The sequence below is a fragment of the Dermacentor albipictus genome, chromosome 8 (genome assembly GCF_038994185.2).
Source record: "Dermacentor albipictus isolate Rhodes 1998 colony chromosome 8, USDA_Dalb.pri_finalv2, whole genome shotgun sequence".
In the NCBI taxonomy this organism is placed as follows: Eukaryota; Metazoa; Arthropoda; class Arachnida; order Ixodida; family Ixodidae; genus Dermacentor; species Dermacentor albipictus.
Window position 1 is genome coordinate 94,999,999 of NC_091828.1, and position 18,900 is coordinate 95,018,898.

General features: G+C 52.5%; 1 protein-coding gene across 1 annotated transcript in view; it reads left to right on the top strand.

Moving 5' to 3' along the window:
- Positions 1–533: 533 nt before the first annotated feature.
- The window catches only part of LOC139048872 (ras GTPase-activating-like protein IQGAP1), a 32,986-nt gene continuing 14,619 nt past the window's right edge, over positions 534–18,900 (top strand). Inside the window, exons 1-7 of the mRNA XM_070523767.1 lie at positions 534–1,627; positions 5,513–5,721; positions 7,449–7,731; positions 9,739–10,347; positions 11,055–11,219; positions 13,344–13,682; positions 15,172–15,491. Of these exons, the coding sequence (XP_070379868.1) occupies positions 1,118–1,627; positions 5,513–5,721; positions 7,449–7,731; positions 9,739–10,347; positions 11,055–11,219; positions 13,344–13,682; positions 15,172–15,491 (2,435 nt within the window). The 5' untranslated portion in view covers positions 534–1,117. The remainder of the gene's footprint in view (positions 1,628–5,512; positions 5,722–7,448; positions 7,732–9,738; positions 10,348–11,054; positions 11,220–13,343; positions 13,683–15,171; positions 15,492–18,900) is intronic.

The following is an 18,900-nucleotide window of genomic DNA, read 5'->3' on the forward strand; positions in this document are numbered from 1 at the left end:
TATATTATAGACAATTATTTTTTTTCCTCTACGTAGCATGACAATCTACTGAACCGTTTCGATTTTCCCTCGCCTCAATTCATGTAACAAAATTTTAGATTTTTACCTCCATTTTCTGAACACATAAGCAAAGTCTGCCCGACTCTTGGCCAATCCCCGCGAGTGGGTAAGCGCCAAATTCATCAAGGACATCATCATCATCATCATATCCCGTTACCATTGTCCTTCGCCAGCCGAAGCTGCGTTGTACATACGAATTTCGTTATCTCATCTTTTCATCTAATCTTTTGTCACTCTCGATTCCCCTTCCATTCTCAGCCGTTTTCTGATTTTAAATGGTTGCCTAAGGTACAAAAGAAAATTGAAGTGTATGTAGGGATTGCGTATACGTAGAACGAAAACAAGGACGTTGCGAAGGCAATGGATGCTCTTATCTCGGGAAAGGTTCTGAACGGAGTTATCTGTTCTGCGGTTCATCGTCGCCGAATAACACGACTTGCTCGTGCAGCATTCCGCGTTCCATCGAACTCAGCGGCAGTACGACCACCATCGCTGTCTCGCAGTTTGCAGGTCACAGTTGTTGCTGATGTGCCTCGAACATGGCACGTACCCACTACGGGGATGGTCTCTGTACATATATACTGTTCTTTGTTGTAAATACGGCCAACATTTTCTCGTCACGTGATTCACTGCCTACCCAATGAAAGCCCGGCCCAGCGCCAGCCGCCGGGTGTCCGTAATCTTGCGCGACCTCTCGCAAGAGATGCCGATGGAGCGAATCAGATAAAGAAGAACGAGGGTAAAGAAGGGACAAACAGCGAGAAAGGAACGCCGTGCTTGTGGTGCGTGTGTGTGATGTTTAACGCTGCCCGTCTCGCTGGCCCCGCCACCAAATTCAAACCGGCACTGCGGCTCCTCGCGAAGACGAACGACCGTCTGCCAGTCCAGGACGGCTAGCTCCCGGTACGTTCCAACGTCTGCATGGCGGTTCGCCGGGACGTCGCGCCGGCCTGCTGACCTGACCGATAGCGAAGCACGCGCGTAGTAGTACTACTTTTTTGCGAGCGTTGTAGTATAGTAGTAGTGTACGCGGAAAAAAAAAGAAAGCGACGCCGCCATGCCCACCGACGGCGACGACGAAGAGCCGCGCCCTTCTTCGGACGAGATGGACGAGAAGCGGCAGCTGCGCATGGCCTACCTGTACCTGTGCCACCTGGAGGAGACGCGGCAGTGGCTGTCCTCGTGCATCGAGGAGGAGATGCCGTCGGCGACCCGGCTCGAGGAGTCGCTCCGCAACGGCGTCTACCTCGCGCGGCTGTCGCACTTCTTCGCGCCCGCGGAGGTGCCGCTGCGCAAGATCTACGACGCGGACCAGAGCGTGCACCGGGAGCGCGGCCTGTGCTTCCGGCACACGGACAACATCAACCACTGGCTGAACGCGATGCGAGCCATCGGCTTTCCCGAGCACTTCTTCCCGGACCCGTTCGACCTGTACGAGAAGAAGAACCTGCCCAAGGTCATCTACTGCCTGCACGCGCTCAGCCTGTACCTGTTCAAGTTGGGCAAGGCGCCCAGGATCGAGAAGCTGATGGGCAAGCTGCACTTCTCGGACGAAGAGGTGGAACAGGTATGCGCGCGTCAACGTGGTGTGTATACACCCGGCCACAAAAGTTTACGGACCACGGGATCACAGAAAACGTTCAATTTCCAAGCAGCCTGTATAGCAGTAGCCAGTAGAACTGTATACGAAAATGTTCTTAACATATTCTAGCCGATGCCGGAACTGCAAATACCAGGTTGCGTGGCGAGGTATTGGAGATAGTCCGCTTTTTCTCAAATTTCATGGTCCGTAATATTTTGTGGCCGGGTGTACGCCGCGATTGTTGCTGTTTCGTGCGCGAGGAAAGGCGTCGTCGAGAGATCGTGGTACACACAGTTGAGCGATCGGTTCTGTAATGCGATGGCATTACACGAGTCGCACCCGCTCCGTTCTTCGTCGCTGCAGTGTCGAAGCAAAATGAAGTAGGCCGGCTCACGAGGCAGTATGACCGAATGCGGGCTTACGTGGGTCGATACAATTAATCATCGGCCCCCTAAATGCCCGGCAATGTTTGCTGCTGCTTTGTAAATGCTTGTGATGGGTTGTCAGCGCCTCCGGTTTTTCCTCGAGGAAGAATTCTGTAGCGGTAACTGGGAATCGGACCGGGAAGACCGTGTCAGTTCTGAATGTACCGTGAAAAATGGGACATCTAAAGCTGCAAGCTGGGCTTGTTGGAGGGTATAGTCGGCATTTCCAGCTCTTATAAAAGAAAAAAAAAACACCTTAGGAGGAAAAGGAAGGCGTTTAAAAATATAACCACAGTATGCAAGGGCGCTGTGGGCAGACAGGTAAGGAAAATGTAGAATAATCCATAAAGCTTACATCATCTAAAAAGAAGGCGATAAGTGCATAAGCACCCCGCCGATTTCTCTGACTGCCTTATATGGCCATCGGCTGTAACACGTATGGGATGAATGCATGGTAGAGCGCATGTGCGATGTTTGCCAGCGCCCTTTCCTGCACCGCCGTTATTTTTATATCCCCGCTAGTGCATCTTTTTCTTTTCTTACAAGCACTGGCAATGCCACGATTGAAAAGTGGGGTTTAATTTAAAGTTTGTTTATGCGTTTTTATGAAGCCGGTGGCAACATCACTGTTGTCGAGAGAGATGGTTTTACTCCGGTTGGCATAGCGGCTGAATCAACGTTTTCCGTTGCCGCGAAGCCTACTACCTTTCCCGTGGGTCCAGGTGCGAACAAAGCAATTTGAACACGGGAGCTGTGGCCGAATTACACCCCGATGTCAACAGCCTTGAGGCTGCTGGGTGGCATTGGTATACAGTTCCACGGCTCGCGTGTTTTAATTATGTGCGCACCTGTACAGCATCATTGCAACGTACGGGACATATCTCGAGCGTAGAAAGAGTGTACAAATGGGCTGTTTAAATATTACAAAGCGTCTACTTCCTTGGTGGTCACTTTGTGCCGCGGGCATAACCGAAAACCACCTCGAACATCGCCAGTCGTGAAAATGCCGCACGCGCACACGTTTCCTTGATTTGCCAAGCCATATATGAATGAATGAATGAATGAATGAATGAATGAATGAATGAATGAATGAATGAATGAATGAATGAATGAATGAATGAACTATGACAAGAGAACGGTCCAGGTAGATAGATCGGCGCCGACCTATCTACCTGGACCGTTCTCTTGTCACAGTTCATTCATTCATTCATTCATTCATTCATTCATTCATTCATTCATTCATTCATTCATTCACTCATTCATTCATTCAAAGTACCCCTAAAGACCATCAACATGGGGGTATACATAAGGGAGAAGTCACATAGCATTTTCATGGAACAATCCAAATTAAAAAGAAAATGAAAAAGGTGCACTTACCGGTTCTCAAATGGACACAAGTGTATATCTGGCCTGGCGTTCGGCCTTCTTCAGGGGTGTACGCATGGGAAAGGAGCCTGCGCCCTTAGTTCCCGTCGAAACCCTCGTGAGCACAAAAAAGAAAAGTGGTGTTTGGGGGCGGCCATTTCCCACGTGGCTCCCCAAATGCATCCATCGAGGGAAGTTCGGGTCGAGGAGGAAAACCCCTTTGCAAGCGTTGAGGTCCCCTAATGGCCGAGCGCCAGGCTGTGAGCGCGCTTGTACTTGTTTTACCGGTAGGTGCCCGGCGGCAGCACCTGCCTCCCACAGCCGCGGCGGATGCTCTTCAACAAAGGCCGTCTGTGGCTGGACAACCAGCGGCTCCCAGGGGCAACTCGTGAAATCTCTACTGGGGGCCCCCTATTCGAGATGTGACCCCACGAAAGCCGAGAACCAGGCCAGCGAACATCTCTATCGATTAGAGAAAAAAAAAATACCGGTGGGTTTCCGGCGCCACCGGGATTTGAACTCGGTACCTCCCACATACGAGGCGGATGCTCTACCGCTAGGAGCGACACCGCGCGCCGCACGCCCCATGGGAGCGGCTTAAACATCACTGTGTGTGTGCGTGTGCGTGTGTGCGTGCGTGTGCGTGCGCGTGTGTGCGTGCGTGCGTGCGTGCGTGCGTGTGTGTGTGTGTGTGTGTGTGTGCGTGCGTGCGTGCGTGCGTGCGTGCGCTCACTCACGAGGGTTTCGACGGGAATTTAGGGCTTGAGCTCCTTCCCCAAGCGTATCCCCCCTGAAGAAAGCCAGACGCCAGGCCAGGTTTACACTTGTGCCCATTTGAGAACCATGTGGGTGCCCGGCGGAGGTGGGAATCGAGCGTGCAAGCTCCCGCCCGATTTTTATTAGTCGCATCATGAGAAGCCAACAAACAAAGGCACCAAGGACAACATAGGGGAAATCACTTGCACTTACTAACTGAATCAATGAAATGATAGATTAATGGCAATGAAAGTGGATGAAAAAGACAACTTGCCGCAGGTGGGGAACGATCCCACGTCTTCGTCCTGCAGTGGACATAAAATAGGCTGATGGTGATGATGATGATCACTGTAGCTGAAACTTCCTTACGTGAAACTCGGCCTCCGAGATTGTGCACCGCGCCGCACGCGCATCCTGGTCTCGGAGGCCGTGGTCGAACATTAGTGTAGGAATTAGTTGGCTACACTCCATAACTTTCTGGCAACTGAGCAAGGTACGACGAGGAAAATGCACGCTGCTGATGGGCGCGGTACCTGGGGTGCTGTTCTGGACATCCTCAAGTACCACCACGTCGTCGAATTCTGTAACGGGGCGGGGGGAGGGGGGGAGGGGGGCAGGGATTTCGAGCCAAACAGAAAGGCTGAAGCAGCCCTGTGGGCCAATCAGAGATGACAAGATGGCGGAGTCGACAGCACGGCAGAATTTGAGAATGCCCAAAACAGCGTACCAGCGCAGACTTCCAAACACGGAGGAAGGAAACTAAGGAGAGGCCCTGACGTCACTCTTTGTGAAGCAAAAGTGAAGCCGGAAGTTGGCGTTGCTCATGGCGATGCTCCGCCTTTTGTGCCAGCCTCCTCTCTTGTTTACATCTTTCGCGAAACCACGCCGCGCTGCGCGTGGTTTCGCGCGCGGAGCGCGCGCGCTCGCGCAACATCCGGCAGAGTGCACGGTGCAGGTAACACGGCGCAACAAGACACGGTGACTAACGCCAACCCGCCCACACAGCGCCTTTGCCACGGCACGAAACCTACCAGCAGAGCAACACGTGTGAGCGCTCAAACTCAGAACAACGCCGCCATTGTGGCCCAAAAGGCGTGGCCATACAGCAAAAAAATAAAAAAGCAGCTAAAAAATGAGAACCTACTACGTCATTTCCGTCACACTTTTCTCCTAGCGCGCGGTGGGGGTAGGGCCTCTCCTTAGTTTCCTTCCTCCGTGCTTCCAACGGCTGCTTATTGATGACGATAACGATGACGACGGGTTGAGAAAACAATATTCCTTTCTCTATGGGTTGAGCTTGACGAGCTCCAATGGCTGCGGACAGGTCCGGCGCAGCCTGGTGCTCAACGCCGAAGTGACCATGCCGGCGTTCAGCCTCATCGACGGCATCCTTGCCAAGGAGACGAGCGCCGACTCCTCGGCCGTGATCGCCATCAACACGGCCATCGACAAGGGCGAGGCGGACCTGCTCTTCGAGACGCTCTCGGCCCCCGCCGCGCAGCTCAGAGGCGTGCGGCCGGAGAACGTGCTCAGGTACGCCATTACGCGACTCCCGTCCGCTCACCGTGGACTTCTGTAATTTACGAGTCGTGTCGTGAGGTATCTTATAAACCGTGGGTTGTGTCCTGCGTGCTGTTTTATGCGAAGCATATTACGAGGGCTCAACCCAGCTCCTCAGGCGCGGCGGTGACCATGAAATCACGTGACACCGTGACGTCACGACAGAGGAGAAGTGGCTTTGGCTCAACTCTTGCAAGACGGGCTGGGTGGGAATCGAACCAGGGTCTCCGGAGTGTGGGACGGAGACGCTACCACTGAGCCACGAGTACAACGCTTCAAAGCGGTACAAAAGCGCCTCTAGTGAATGCGGTGTTGCCTTAGAAACGCGCTGTTTCTAAGGCGTGCGTCTCTTGCTCAGGCGCACATTTCGTTGCCGCGCCGAACGCTGCTTTGCTCGACGCTCACCGCGTCCAATGCGGGGCGCGTAGTCGCTGCCCTGTAGCCCATTGTCTTACACCCCTTGGCGGGTCGACGGGAACGCTGTCGCGTTCCACTCTTGAAGGCGAAGAAGTAATGCATGAGTTGTTTCTTCGTCTAGCCGAACCAAATATAGCCAAGCAACAGCAGTTCACCAGGCTAAACAGTGGTTCAACAACTAAAATAAAGGCTAGTATGCTTCGCATCCTGGGCTTAACCTTACCTAAGCCACAGCCATTTTTTCAAAGCACCCTGATGCTGACGTCCAAAAGACGTCGGTCATGACGTCACTGGTAGCCGGCCGCGCATACTAATGAATTCAAAATAATAATGATAATAAATAAAGGAGCATAGTGGCACCTGCGCCAGGCGTACTTTCAGGCTTAACTGAAGACAAATATGCTTGTCTAAAATCACGAGTATGATGGTACATTTGAGTGGCGTGTGTAGTACCTGGTGCTTGTAGCGTACCTTTGTGCTGGTGCGCATGCGCATGGTGAGACCTTGGGATTACAACAACAATAAAGTAATTAGTCCAACAATTAACTTGTCTTGCATACTCCTTGTATTTCGTGCATGTGTCGTTATCGGTGGTTTTCGTGTTCGTTTGATTTTATTTAGTTTATAAACATGTATACTGTTATCTACAGCAAGACCAAGCAGGCGGACGGGGTTGTAAGAGAAAACGAGAAAGCAGCACATGAGAAGTTTGCAGCAGTTAACAAACGCCTAAAAGTCTAAGTAATCATTAGTAGTTAATACGTTTCACGTATCAGAAACAGTGGAGTATGCCATACATGGCGTAAAAAAAATAATGGCTGAGTGAGGGACTACGTCGTGACAGTAAGATATTGCAGTGAAAGTTATTATGTCATAATGTTGTCTCTCACTGAGCGCCTCGAGGCTGCAGTGCACATTCAAAGCCACTTTCAGATTTACTCGCGACAACGCAATCGGGAAACGCCTTCCATTCATGTGATCGCAAGGGCAAGTAAACGATTTTCAAGCATACGTCAGTGCGTGCAAAGCATGAGAACCGGTTCTGTTCACGTCGGTGTCGACACGCGCGGGAAGAGAACGGTTCGATGTCGACATCTCTCGCAAAAATCACGCACGAAGTGCAACTGCACCCCAACAGAGCTTCTACTCAAGTCAACAAACAAGAAACGCAATAGAAACGCAACTTTTTATATGTATAACGAAGTTCGTAAGGAACGCGCGTTCGCTTTCCTCGACCAAGCGTGTTTAACGATGGGCGCGCCCCCTCGCGGGCTCGACGGCAGGTACCACGAGGTTCTGGAGCGCGCCAAGGCTTCGAAGCTGGGGCAGCGCGCCATGCGGCGCCTCGAAGGCGGCGAGGACGAGTCCGAGGACATGTACGAGCGCCTGCTCAGCCTGGCCGAGGTGCAGGGCTACGTCCTCGAGACGAACGTCAACGTGCTGCTGGCCGAAATCGACGCCGCCCTGGACCGCGGCGACGTGGCGCTCTTCGGCCAACTCCTGCTCACCAGGGAGGACCTGGGCGTCCACGACATCGTCGAGGACAACGTGCCCGCCTACTTCCAGGTGCGCCCGCTGGTCGATGCCCCGTCTCGCGACACCCTTCTTGCAACCCGCCGTGGTTGCTCAGTGGCTATGGTGTTAGGCTGCTGAGCACGAGGTCGCGGGATCGAATCCCGGCCACGGCCGCGGCCGCATTTCGATGGGGGCAAAATGCGAAAACACCCGTGTACTTAGATTTAGGTGCACGTTAAAGAACCCCAGGTAGTCGAAATTTCCGGAGTCCTCCACTACGGCGTGCCTCATAATCAGAAAGTGGTTTTGGCACGTAAAACCTCATAATTTAATTTTTTTAACCCTTCTTGCAGTGCGCGGCGAAAGCTGCGGAGCGTACGTGAGCTAATATTACGTACGTAATATTATTAGTATTAGTATTAGTACGTATTAGTACGTAAGCTATGGGAGCCAACGTTCGGACACGTTCCTGGACAGCTCTTCGCAGACTGTCTGTCTTATGGCCGACGCCTGGTTAAAGGAACAGCTCATGTCGATACTATTCACAGTGGTGACGCTGTCGGTTCCCTTGCACGCCTCGTAGCTATCGCTGCACTGAAAGTTGGTTTTAGAGACTGTGTATAGACATGAGAGCGTATGCGACGGCTTCAAGATCGATGGCGATGATGGCCGCGGCGAAAGTTGCGGAGCCCGCGTGAGCTAATCAAAGCTATGGAAGCCAACGTGCACACGGTGTCAACCCCGCAACGTTTATCAATCCGCGCCTGTGCCAGGCTGCTGTCGCTTTCATACAAAAAGCCGCGTATTAAAGGCAGTGATTTAGTATGTTATGAGATAGAGAAACGTTTATGTGGCGTTTAACTACGGTAAACGACGGATGTCACAGATCCGGGGGTGGAGAAGTAGCCGGGGCTTGGAGAAAGGAGACGTCGGAGACATCAGGCATGGCAACGTATACGTGCCGTTTCGTTTTTCGTGTACAGCTCTTCGCAGACTATCTGCCTTACGGCCGACGCCTGGTTAAATGAACAGCTCATGTCGATACTAGCCACAGTGGTGACACTGTCGGTGCCCTTGCACGCCTCGTAGCTTTCGCTGCACTGCAAGTTGGTTTTGAAATGGTGTATAGACATGAGAACGTATACATAGGTGCGATGGTGTCAAGATCGATGGCGATAAAGATGGCGGCGGCGGACCAGTCCCGCAGGCCACAGAGTTTCTTACAAATCGTTTGGGAAAACTAGCGCCAGTGTCCATCTGTGGAGCTGCGAACTTGACAGCCCAGCGTGCATGGGAACGACGAGTAGTTACATGGGTCTGCCTAGAATTCCTGTACTTCTGGTTTCAGTCGACTTTGTGACTTCACAAACAGATCATTTTGAACTAATTATTACGTGCTAAGTGCAACGATTCGCAGTAATTTTGCACTTTCGCACAAGCTTGTTGCCCTCAAGCGTCTAGAAAAAAAAAAGATATTGCTTTCAAATTTAGAAAATTAAGCGCAACAAGTATAATGCCAGAAAAAACGTCTGAAGCCACAAGCCTGAAGATTAGCCAAAGCCATGTACTATACCCATCATTCTCATATGTTATATAGCCGAACGATCGCAAGCGCCAGAATTTCTTGAAGTAAATGTTGTATAGGAAAAGTCTGTTGGCGTGCGCACGGTTATTGGTCAGTACGAACCAGTACTCAATCTTCAAGGCGTGACGTCATGAAGATGCGACAGTGCTGCCGCAACGTTTATTTCGGGAACAAAGTGGCTCTAACAGCGTCAAAGCTTCTCCCAAGGCAAGATAAAATGCACGCTGCCGAGTCCAATTTACAACAGTTCCTTGGCAAAAGCGAAACCTGCAAACATCTGAGAGCGGCGTCAGAGCAAGAGGGAAATCAATTGCTAACACACTCCACGCTTGTTTCGTCTGCTCATATATAAGTCACGTTTGCAAACAAAGCTGCAAAAAAAAAAAAACGGCAGTTAAACCTCGACCCCCGATTCCCCTCCTTTCCCCGTCTTGGACGTCATCGTTTCTTTCTCTCCATCTCGTCCCACGCAGGTCCTGGCCAAAATCAAGGAGGACGCCGAGGCGAACAACAACCCTTTCGCGCTGTCCCGCAGCGACCTGCAGGTGGCCGTGCAGCTGGCCAACGAGAAGGTCGAGGAAGAGACGCTGCTCGAGGCGGCCATCGAGGCCATCAACATGTCCCTGGACTGCGGCCGGCCCGACGACACCCTGGACGCCCTGCGGGACCCCGGGGCCCGGCTGCCCGGCGTGTACCCGCTGGCCGCGGCCCTGTACCACAACCAGTTCGCGTTCATCCGCCGCGAGGCGGGCCACAACCTGAGCCACGAGGAGCTCGTCGGCGGCGTCCGCATCCTGAACGCCATCGCCGAGGTCAACTTCGCGCTCAAGGCGAGCGGCAGCTTCGACGCGGCCGCCTGCCTCGAGAACCCGCACGCGCACATCGCCGACGTGCGGCCGCAGTGCCACGACCGGTACCTGGCGGCGCTCAAGGCGGCGCTGGCCGAGCGCGCCGACGGCTTCCTCACGCACACCGAGATCCAGGAGGTGGTGAACGAGGCGAACGCGGCGGAGGACGGCGAGGCCGACCTCGAGGACGCCCTGGAGCGCATCAACGACGCCGTCGCGTTGGGCACGCCGCAGGTGATGCGCGCGATTATACCGAGCTCTGAACTCGATGTAACGAATTAAGGGGTCTGGAGCGCGTCCCAGACGTCGTCGATCGTGCTGGACGCGCTGCAGGTAGAACTGTGTTGCGGTCTGACCTCGATGTAACGAAGTAGCCGCCCAGGACTATAATAGCGCGTCCACGACGCCGTTGTGTTTAGCTCGTCCAAGGTCTGTGTAACACTCGATATAACGAATTCGCAATGGGAGCGAAATATCGCAGCTATGCCGCCGCGTTGAGCTACCCACAGGTCTCTATACGCGCTCGTGTATTGATAAAAGTAATCAGTTAAATATTAGGTTCGTTATAAGCGACGTGCGCTATATAGGTACGAAGAGATAAAAGAAGGGGGGTGGCGGTGCCCAGTACTCGCGACGCTGCATCCGTTTTGTCGGGACACTGCCTTGTGTCGCGATGGGCCGCTTCATTGCTCGAGGCGAGCTTTGCTTGCTGTTCATAGATGGCGTATGGCGCCTAAAGCGCATGTCGTCGTGTATGATGCTCCGACTTTATTACGGGATGTAAAAGCGCATTGCACCACTTTGGTATAAGTGGGCACGTCGCGTGTAGTGCCAAGTCTGCACGTTCAGAGTGACAGCCTGGGCTCTTGGATACCTCTTTCGTTGAAAGCACTCATCTTAACTTCTGAAGGTGCAACATCGTGCTCGGACGCTTCTTGCAGGCCACCATGGAAGCGCTGCTGGCGCCAGCCGCGGGCATTCAGCACCTGAGCCGCGACCACGTGCTTCTGTACCAGGACCTTCTGGAGGTCAAGCAGAGGTCGCTGGACGATGAGAGGCCGCTCGGCGTTGAAGACATTCAGAGCGTCATCGACACTGCCAACCAGGTAAAGTGCGCGGTGTTCTTTTTTTCCTGGAGCGCCCAACGGCACCGCGTTTAACGAACGCACTGCAATATATATGCTGAACGGCTCCGGAGAGGAGCTGACTGAGCCGAGCGTACGTCCAAAGCAAATCTCACGATGCGCAGCTCGGCTTCGACGTTCCTCAGTTTGAACGCAGGAATCTTTTCTGCGTGGTGTATGCTTACAGCGAGCTATGAAACGGTGGTGCCAGCGCGTCACTAAGATACCAGAGCCGATACCACCATAACAGCTCCTCCCCCCCCCAACTGCCCCGCCCCTCGTTTTTTAAGCAAGAAAGGGGGGAGTAGTGGAGAGGTGAGGAGCAGGGGTTAAGGAGTTCGTCATTTAAAAAAAGACCAACCCTTCCCCATATTTATACCGGAAAATGGGGGTAAGCGAAGCTTGTCCTGCGTGCACCTGACCTTCGTCACGCTTATGTAAGCCACGGGTAACGGTGCTGGATTGCTTCGGCCTTGTTGTGCCATTACCATCAGCCCGGATTCCGAATCTACAAGATGCAGAATTTATCCTGCGAGCGCCCTTTGGACAAACCTGGGGCTGCGCCGAAAGGCAAAGCGCCCTAATTCTCCCTTGACAAGTCAAGATGCTGAGCCGTCAGGCAGCGGTGTCCTGCGGAGAAGTATCGGCGAGCGACATGTCCAAACGTGCAACCAAGTGCCAGACAGCCTGGCGCCGTACCTCCCTTTGCCTGGAGGTCACCGCGCCCGCCAACTTTGAACCGGGGGGCCAGCGCGGTCGCTGGTTGGACCTCTCGGACGACTGTCGAGTGCTGGCTTTGTATTGGGCCGTTTGAGTGACAGTGGTTTCTCGGGGCATTATAAGCTGCGACGCCGCCGCCTGGAAAACCGGATCCGCCGACCCACCGGGAGCTGAGTGCCGCTCTCGAGTGGAGTGAGATGTGTCACGCGTTTTTCGCCGGATGTCGCCGTGCGGGAACAGCCGCGTTTGCTGTGAGCTCTCGGCCCCCGTGTCGATCCGATCTTGTCCTGTATAATGACCTGTATATAATGTATAAAGTCCCTTTCGTTATTCTCTCCGACGCCTGACTCGGAGTCTTCGCTACCAACGCTCTGTCACGGAACGGGTGACGAGCGCTACGGGACCACCTCACAGTCGTAATAGTGGTGGCAGCGGTGCAAAGTCGTAACAGCCTCCAGCTCCTTCAGCTCGGGATATCCTCGATGCTGTCGAATTCGTTATGCCAAAAAGAGGTGAGGCGTGCAGACAGGACACAAGGGTAGAGAAGTGGACAACACGAACGCGGCGTTCGTGTTTGTCCACTTCTCTATTCTTGTGTCCTGTCTGCACGCCTCATCTCTTTTTTGCATAATGAATCCTTACCAACTAGCTCAGCTTTCTGTCGTTCTAAGCTGTCGAATTGCCTGCGTTTGGGCGGCTCTAACGGCTGGATCTGCGCGTCGATGGCGAGCCCTTTCACGGGCGCGTTCTCGCCGCCGCTCGTCGAACGCTGCCAGTTCCTCGGGGGAACGCACGAGTGGCCGTCCCATCCGTTTTCCGATCAACTCTGTAATAAACTTCGTCATGAACGAAGCCGGCGGACCGCCGCGAGCCCGGTACGTTTCGTAACGAACGGCACGCGCGTTATCAGCATGACATAGCATTCCCAACAGGAAAGTAACGAGCGCAGCGTTTTCAAGAAAGGAAATGCGGGTAAGACAAATGACGATTATTGTTGTGTGGCAAATATACACTCCAAAGGGTGTAAACTTTTCTCAGATTGTAGTCTTCAAGTGTTGTCCATGGTGTGTCACTTAACTGCCGGCTGTTAAGCCACGTCCGACCCGCCGTGGTTGCTCAGTGGCTATGGTGTTGGGCTGCTGAGCACGAGGTCGCGGGATCGAATCCCGGCCACGGCGGCCGCATTTCGATGGGGGCGAAATGCGAAAACACTCGTGTGCTTAGATTTAGGTGCACGTTAAAGAACCCCAGGTGGTCAAAATTTCCGGAGTCCTCCACTACGGCGTGCCTCATAATCAGAAAGTGGTTTTGGCACGTAAAACCCCAAATATTATTATTATTAAGCCACGTCCGACCCGCCCAGCACTCTGTGCGCATGCATCGCAGGTGGCCGTGGAGGCCAGCAACATGTGCATCGGGCTGGCCACGCTCAACGTGGGCGTCTGCAACCAGAGCGTGGAGGACGTGCGAGGGGGCCTGGAGAGCCTGCGGGTGGTGCCGCTCTTCTGCGGCGACGACGCGGCCTCCATCGAGGCGTACACGCTCGAGTTGCGCGCCGTGTTCCTCGAGAAGCGGGCCCCGTTCGCCTTCGCGCCTATCGAGTGGTTCGCCTACCTGGTGCGGCCGGGGCTCTTCTTCAACCTCAACGTGGTTCAGTTCCGGAGCGAGTGGTCGCCCACGCCCAAGGCCGACCACACGTCCTTCCTCTCGCTGGACGACGTGCGGGTAGGTGGCGACGCTCGCTTCTTCGACGTTACTCGCTAGAGTGATGCGGTGTGACTGTCCGGTGGAGTGACTGACTGGATGAATCGCGGATTGACTGACTGATTGAACCATAGAGTTTCTCACTATAACACCTAGAGGGTAATCTGGCGCCACCGTCTATGGGAGTTTCTTAAGGGGGCACCGTGCCGTCATGGGAATGACGGTATATGTGTCTGCGAGGCTCGTGTTGGCTGGTGTTGTAAGAGGCTTCGTCTAAAACGTGGATATGGCTACGCAAATAACGCGTTTTCAAAGTAAAATCTTCGTAAAATGTTTCCATTCACGCATATTACATCTTTACTCACCCACGATGCATGACCAAGGGAAGAAAAGCAAGAACAGACGACCAACTGTTTCAAAGCGAGCGCGAATCTTGTCGCCTGTCCCCCAACTTTAGCGGCCCGCTGATCCTTTTTTACGTAACATGTAGTCGTACACACAATAACAAGTTCTCATAGTTAAACAAAACATGTTTTCGCGTAATAATAAAGCTAAAGCAGCTTTTCACGTGCTGTTTTAGTAGAAAATGAATCATTGTGACAGACGGAACGGTGCTTGCCAAGCGCGTCTTCATGGTGTCCTGTCTCTACGAGAACGATGCCAATCCGAATCCACAATATACCGTCATTCCCATGCATACCACAGCGCAGCAGCGCCAGATTTCCCTCTAGGTAATGTAGTGAGAAACTCTATGGATTGAACGATAGAGTGACTGTCTGGTTAAATAATGGAATGAATGACTGAGTCATGGAGTGATTCAGCGATTGAGTCTTGGAATGACTGACAGTTTGAACCATGGAGTGACTGGCTGTTTGATCCATGGGGGGACTGTCTGATTCAACCATGCCATTGGTGGTCGATTAACCTTTAGAGTGATTGACCGTTTGAATAACGGAGTAACTTTGTGATTGAACCATAGTGACTGAGTGGTTAAAGCATGTAGTGATCGACGGACTGATTGAACCATGGAATGACTGACAGAGTGAATTAGTAGCTGACAGATTGAATAATGGAGTTACTTACCGATTGAATCATGGAGTTATTCGATCAATAGTGACTGATAGTCATAGTAAATAATAAAAAAAGTGGTTTTGGCACATGAAACCCCAAAATTTGATTTCTTTTAATTTTTAATCAAGTGTGCACAAAGCAGAATGAAGACGATGCAACAGTTCGTGCTGAGCAAGCGAAATAAATCTCGGGCTTCCTTCCGAAACCACGTTGCTAGGACCACGCGGTTTAAAAGTGTCTGCCTCGTCAATTGTCTGGCTGGTTTATTGATTAATTTCTTGGGTTTACAGTCCAGGACCAACACACAGGCGATGGAAGACGCCGTGGTGTCGCTTTCACCTGTCGCTCTTCTTGATGTGTACCTCTACTGAGAGATTGCAGATCCGCCGAGAGTTCTTCCCGGGCCGCGAACCCGCTACATCATTTTTTTCCCTCGCAGGCCGTCGTCCTGAAAGTGAACGAGCGCCTGGAAGAGGCCCGCATCGTGGCCCAGCTGTCTCCGATGATCACCCGGTTCCAGGCCCGCGCCCGCGGGTTCCTCATTCGCAGCGCTGTGCGCGAACAGTACGCCTTCTACTGCGAGCACCTGGACGACATCGTGCGTCTGCAGTCGTGGTTCCGGGCAGTACGGCAGCGCCGGCGCTACCGGCGGATGCTGTACGAACTAGAGGCTCTGGTGCCGTTCGTCGTGCGGCTGCAGTCCTACGCGAGAGGCTTCCTGGCCCGGAGGAAGGTCTTGGAGCTCTACGAGCACTACAAGTGAGCTTTTCGTGGACAGCGCGCCGCATTTAGCGCAGGTGCGCGGTCTGTGCGCGATACTTGCGATGCCCCCGCAAAATATATGTCCGTGAGTGCGTGCGTAGCTACTGGCGGATGTGAGCCTACCTCGACGCTGGTTTCTCCGCAACACACGATCCTTGTGGGGAGAAGCCTTCTGCGGGAGTTTTCTTTTTTCGTTTATTTATTCTTTCTTGTCTTGCCTATGTTGGTAATTTGCGTACATGCGCACTTGAGGAAGTTGCCGTTTAAATATGTGCAGTAGATTCAACGAGTTGGAATCTGTATATAACGAAGCTTTGTGTGAGTGCATAATGAGTCGAAGCACGCACGCACACACGCACACACACACACACACACACACACACACACACACACACACACACATGCGCGGGTGCACACAAATTATACCGAGCCTTTTGTCAAGCGGAGTTGCTGACTACTAGCGAGTACGACGGACGCCTTGATCGCATCATTGTTTCAGAAGCAGCACGCGCATACGTATACGTAGCGCAATTTGAATCCATTCTATGCGCAAGAAGCGTTTACTTCCTCATTACCGTGCAGCGGCAGATGCGCGAAGGCGAGATTTCTGGTTATTTTTTTTTATTTTCCCCACACGGCAAGCGCGGCCGCGCATGCGCGGAGGCGAGCGTCATCTGGTGGTGGTACAAGGAACTCAGCGGCTCGTGCGGCGTGCAATTGACCTGTTCGACAACAAAACAGCCAGGCCTAGCCACGGGCACGAAACCTGGCGAAATTCGCAAAGAAAAGCTTCGCTTTTTAAATGGTAACCGTTAGTGCTCACCAGACGAAATCCAACATGGATCCCCATATTCTTCGGCCGGCGGTCAAGCAATTCCATCGTCAAGACACCGCTTATGTGCAGGCTCGGGGATGAACTAATTAGAATTGCAAGCCATGCTTGAAATCGGTTGCCAACTGCCAACCACCTCGCATTCTGCGGGACTGTATACCGGACTTCGTAAAAGAATCCCCAGTTCCGACTTGACCTTTCCAAGAGCTGACCGCACAGTGGTCTATAGCGACCATGCAGTGTATCCCACAAAGAGCGTTGGTGCAAATTATGCAGACGTGCGCGTGAGGTGCAAGTCGTAACTGCCGAAAGCTCCTTGAACTTATTGAATATGTTTATTTTTCGCAGTCCTGCTCAGTAGCAAGGATGAGGCAGTCCACATAAATTTTTTTTTACTTGCCGGCTGCCGGCACATTTGTAGCACGTCGTACCAGACAGGCTGGCCAAGAGTGCGACGTTCGAGTTACATCACGGTGTAATACAGACTCTTCGTCAGTGCAAATATACTTCACCGTATCTATATAGCTTGCCTGTAGACTGCGGACACTGCGACGAGGTCATTTATTTTAACGTGTTGTCACTAGTACGATCGCTGCGCTGCAGTACAGCCGTGGTTTCAGGGAGCGACAGCGTCTCTACCCCCTATACAAGTGCCCCAAAACGTTACCGTCCATCAAAATACGAACACATGCGTGGATAAACCAACGCTCAGCAGAAACGTCCCACGCGGTGGGGAACGAAGTTCGAGCGGCTAGTTTTGCGCAGTGTTTGCGAAGCGCGGCTTAACGCCTGCATTTAGCACGCACGGTCGTTTCATTCCTACTGTGATCACAGACGCGCGCGCGCGCGCGCGCGCCCACACAAACACACACACACACACACAACGCAGTTACCGTAGCCTCTAAAGCGTTACCACAATGTTTCGCTAAAATAACGGAATACGGCAGCGGGGAAAGTTCGCTCCAAGCTCGTTTACGCGGAGTCAATGCACCAGGACAACAGTGGTATGTCCGCGAACAACACCCGTATAATAGCACGCACGTATACGTACCTTTTCGCCGCTTTTGCATCGGTATCCCTCCTGGTGACATTCAGGAACACAGCAGAAGTGAACCATTGCCAAATAAATATTCTTAACGCAGACTTGCAACGTAAGAGCCTTGTACGACGCGACGCCTTCCTTAGTCAACAATGCCGAGACAGCAGCGGCAGCTGGCGGCACCCCCACAACATGGCGGCTGCGCACGTAGTTGCGGCGGCGGCCGCGAGAGGCGTACTTTTGCAAGGGGTCTATTATATGGACACCCCAAGCAAAATTCCACCATCGGCGTTGGCGTTGCCGTGAGGTTCCGTATAAAGTCCAAGTGCGGCAAGGTCGCGGCCGCGCGCCGTATGACTTAAAATAGGGGCGCCGTATGATCTTAGAGGCAATATGCGCTCGGTTCGAAGGCTAGTTGACGTGAGATAGCAGTGTGATGGCTTTGTGTGCGCTGTGTTCTCGCGCGCCTAGTTCGCGTTGAAGCGAAATGCAGCAGGAAAGGGAATTCGCTCGTGGCTGCTGCCACTTTTCGTCACGCCTGCGTTCTGATAAGGAGTGTCCGCGGTCATCGAGTGAGTGCCTGTGCATGCATGACCCCGTGTTTGTTAGGTTAGGTAGCAAGCGAATATTTAGAGCAGTTTATACTGCTGGTAAAACTACCAACATTACTGCGCATAGATATATAATACTTTGCCATCGATCAGTGCTTCGGCTTTCGGGTGAAACTGCTACTTTGTTTATTCTGTAAGTGGAACAGCACATGACAAATGTAAGTCACTTGATTTTAAGAAAACTGACTTTGACAGAAAGGTTGAAATCCGGGCCAGTTGGTACATAGTTGAAGGAAAAAACCAGACACAAAACACAAAGGACAAGAGGAGAGGTTCACACCACGACGACTGGTCGTTGGTCGACTGGTCCAGTCGTTATGGTGTGAACCTCTCCTATTGTCTTTTGTGTTTTGCGACTGTTTTTTTTTTCCTTGACTTTGACGTTCATCAACAGAAAATGCCCACTGCGTTTTTTCGTATGTACGGCGGGCCTCACGTAGTTTATGCAAGTGAATTTCATTAGCTTGGTCGTGGCGTGACTTTTTTTTTTGTAAGTTGGATTCCAGTAACCGTAACGTCGATTTAATTTGTGATAAAGGGAGCTGAAAAATAGTGCTAGCTTACAACCTACAAATCAGACCTGTCTTTGGATACGTTTCAGTGGTCCGGTGACCGAGTATTGTGTGCATGACATTACCAGCTATGCCTGTAACGTCCCCGTCTCCATAAAATTCTTCCCTCGTTTTTTCTAACAGGACTCTAAACGTCCCTTGCCTATCTCGACTGCTGACCAGTTGACTGTCCCATGAGCTTTGAATCCCAGCGTCTCTGGAAGGTGGAAGTTTCGTATGCGATTCTTACTGGGCGAATATCTTGGCAGTTCATTACAAAGTGCTAAGTCGATCCCATACTTTTGCTACAGCCCCCACATGCCTCGTCCTGTATCGAATGTTCCTTTCTAGCTTACCAATGTATATCGTCCCT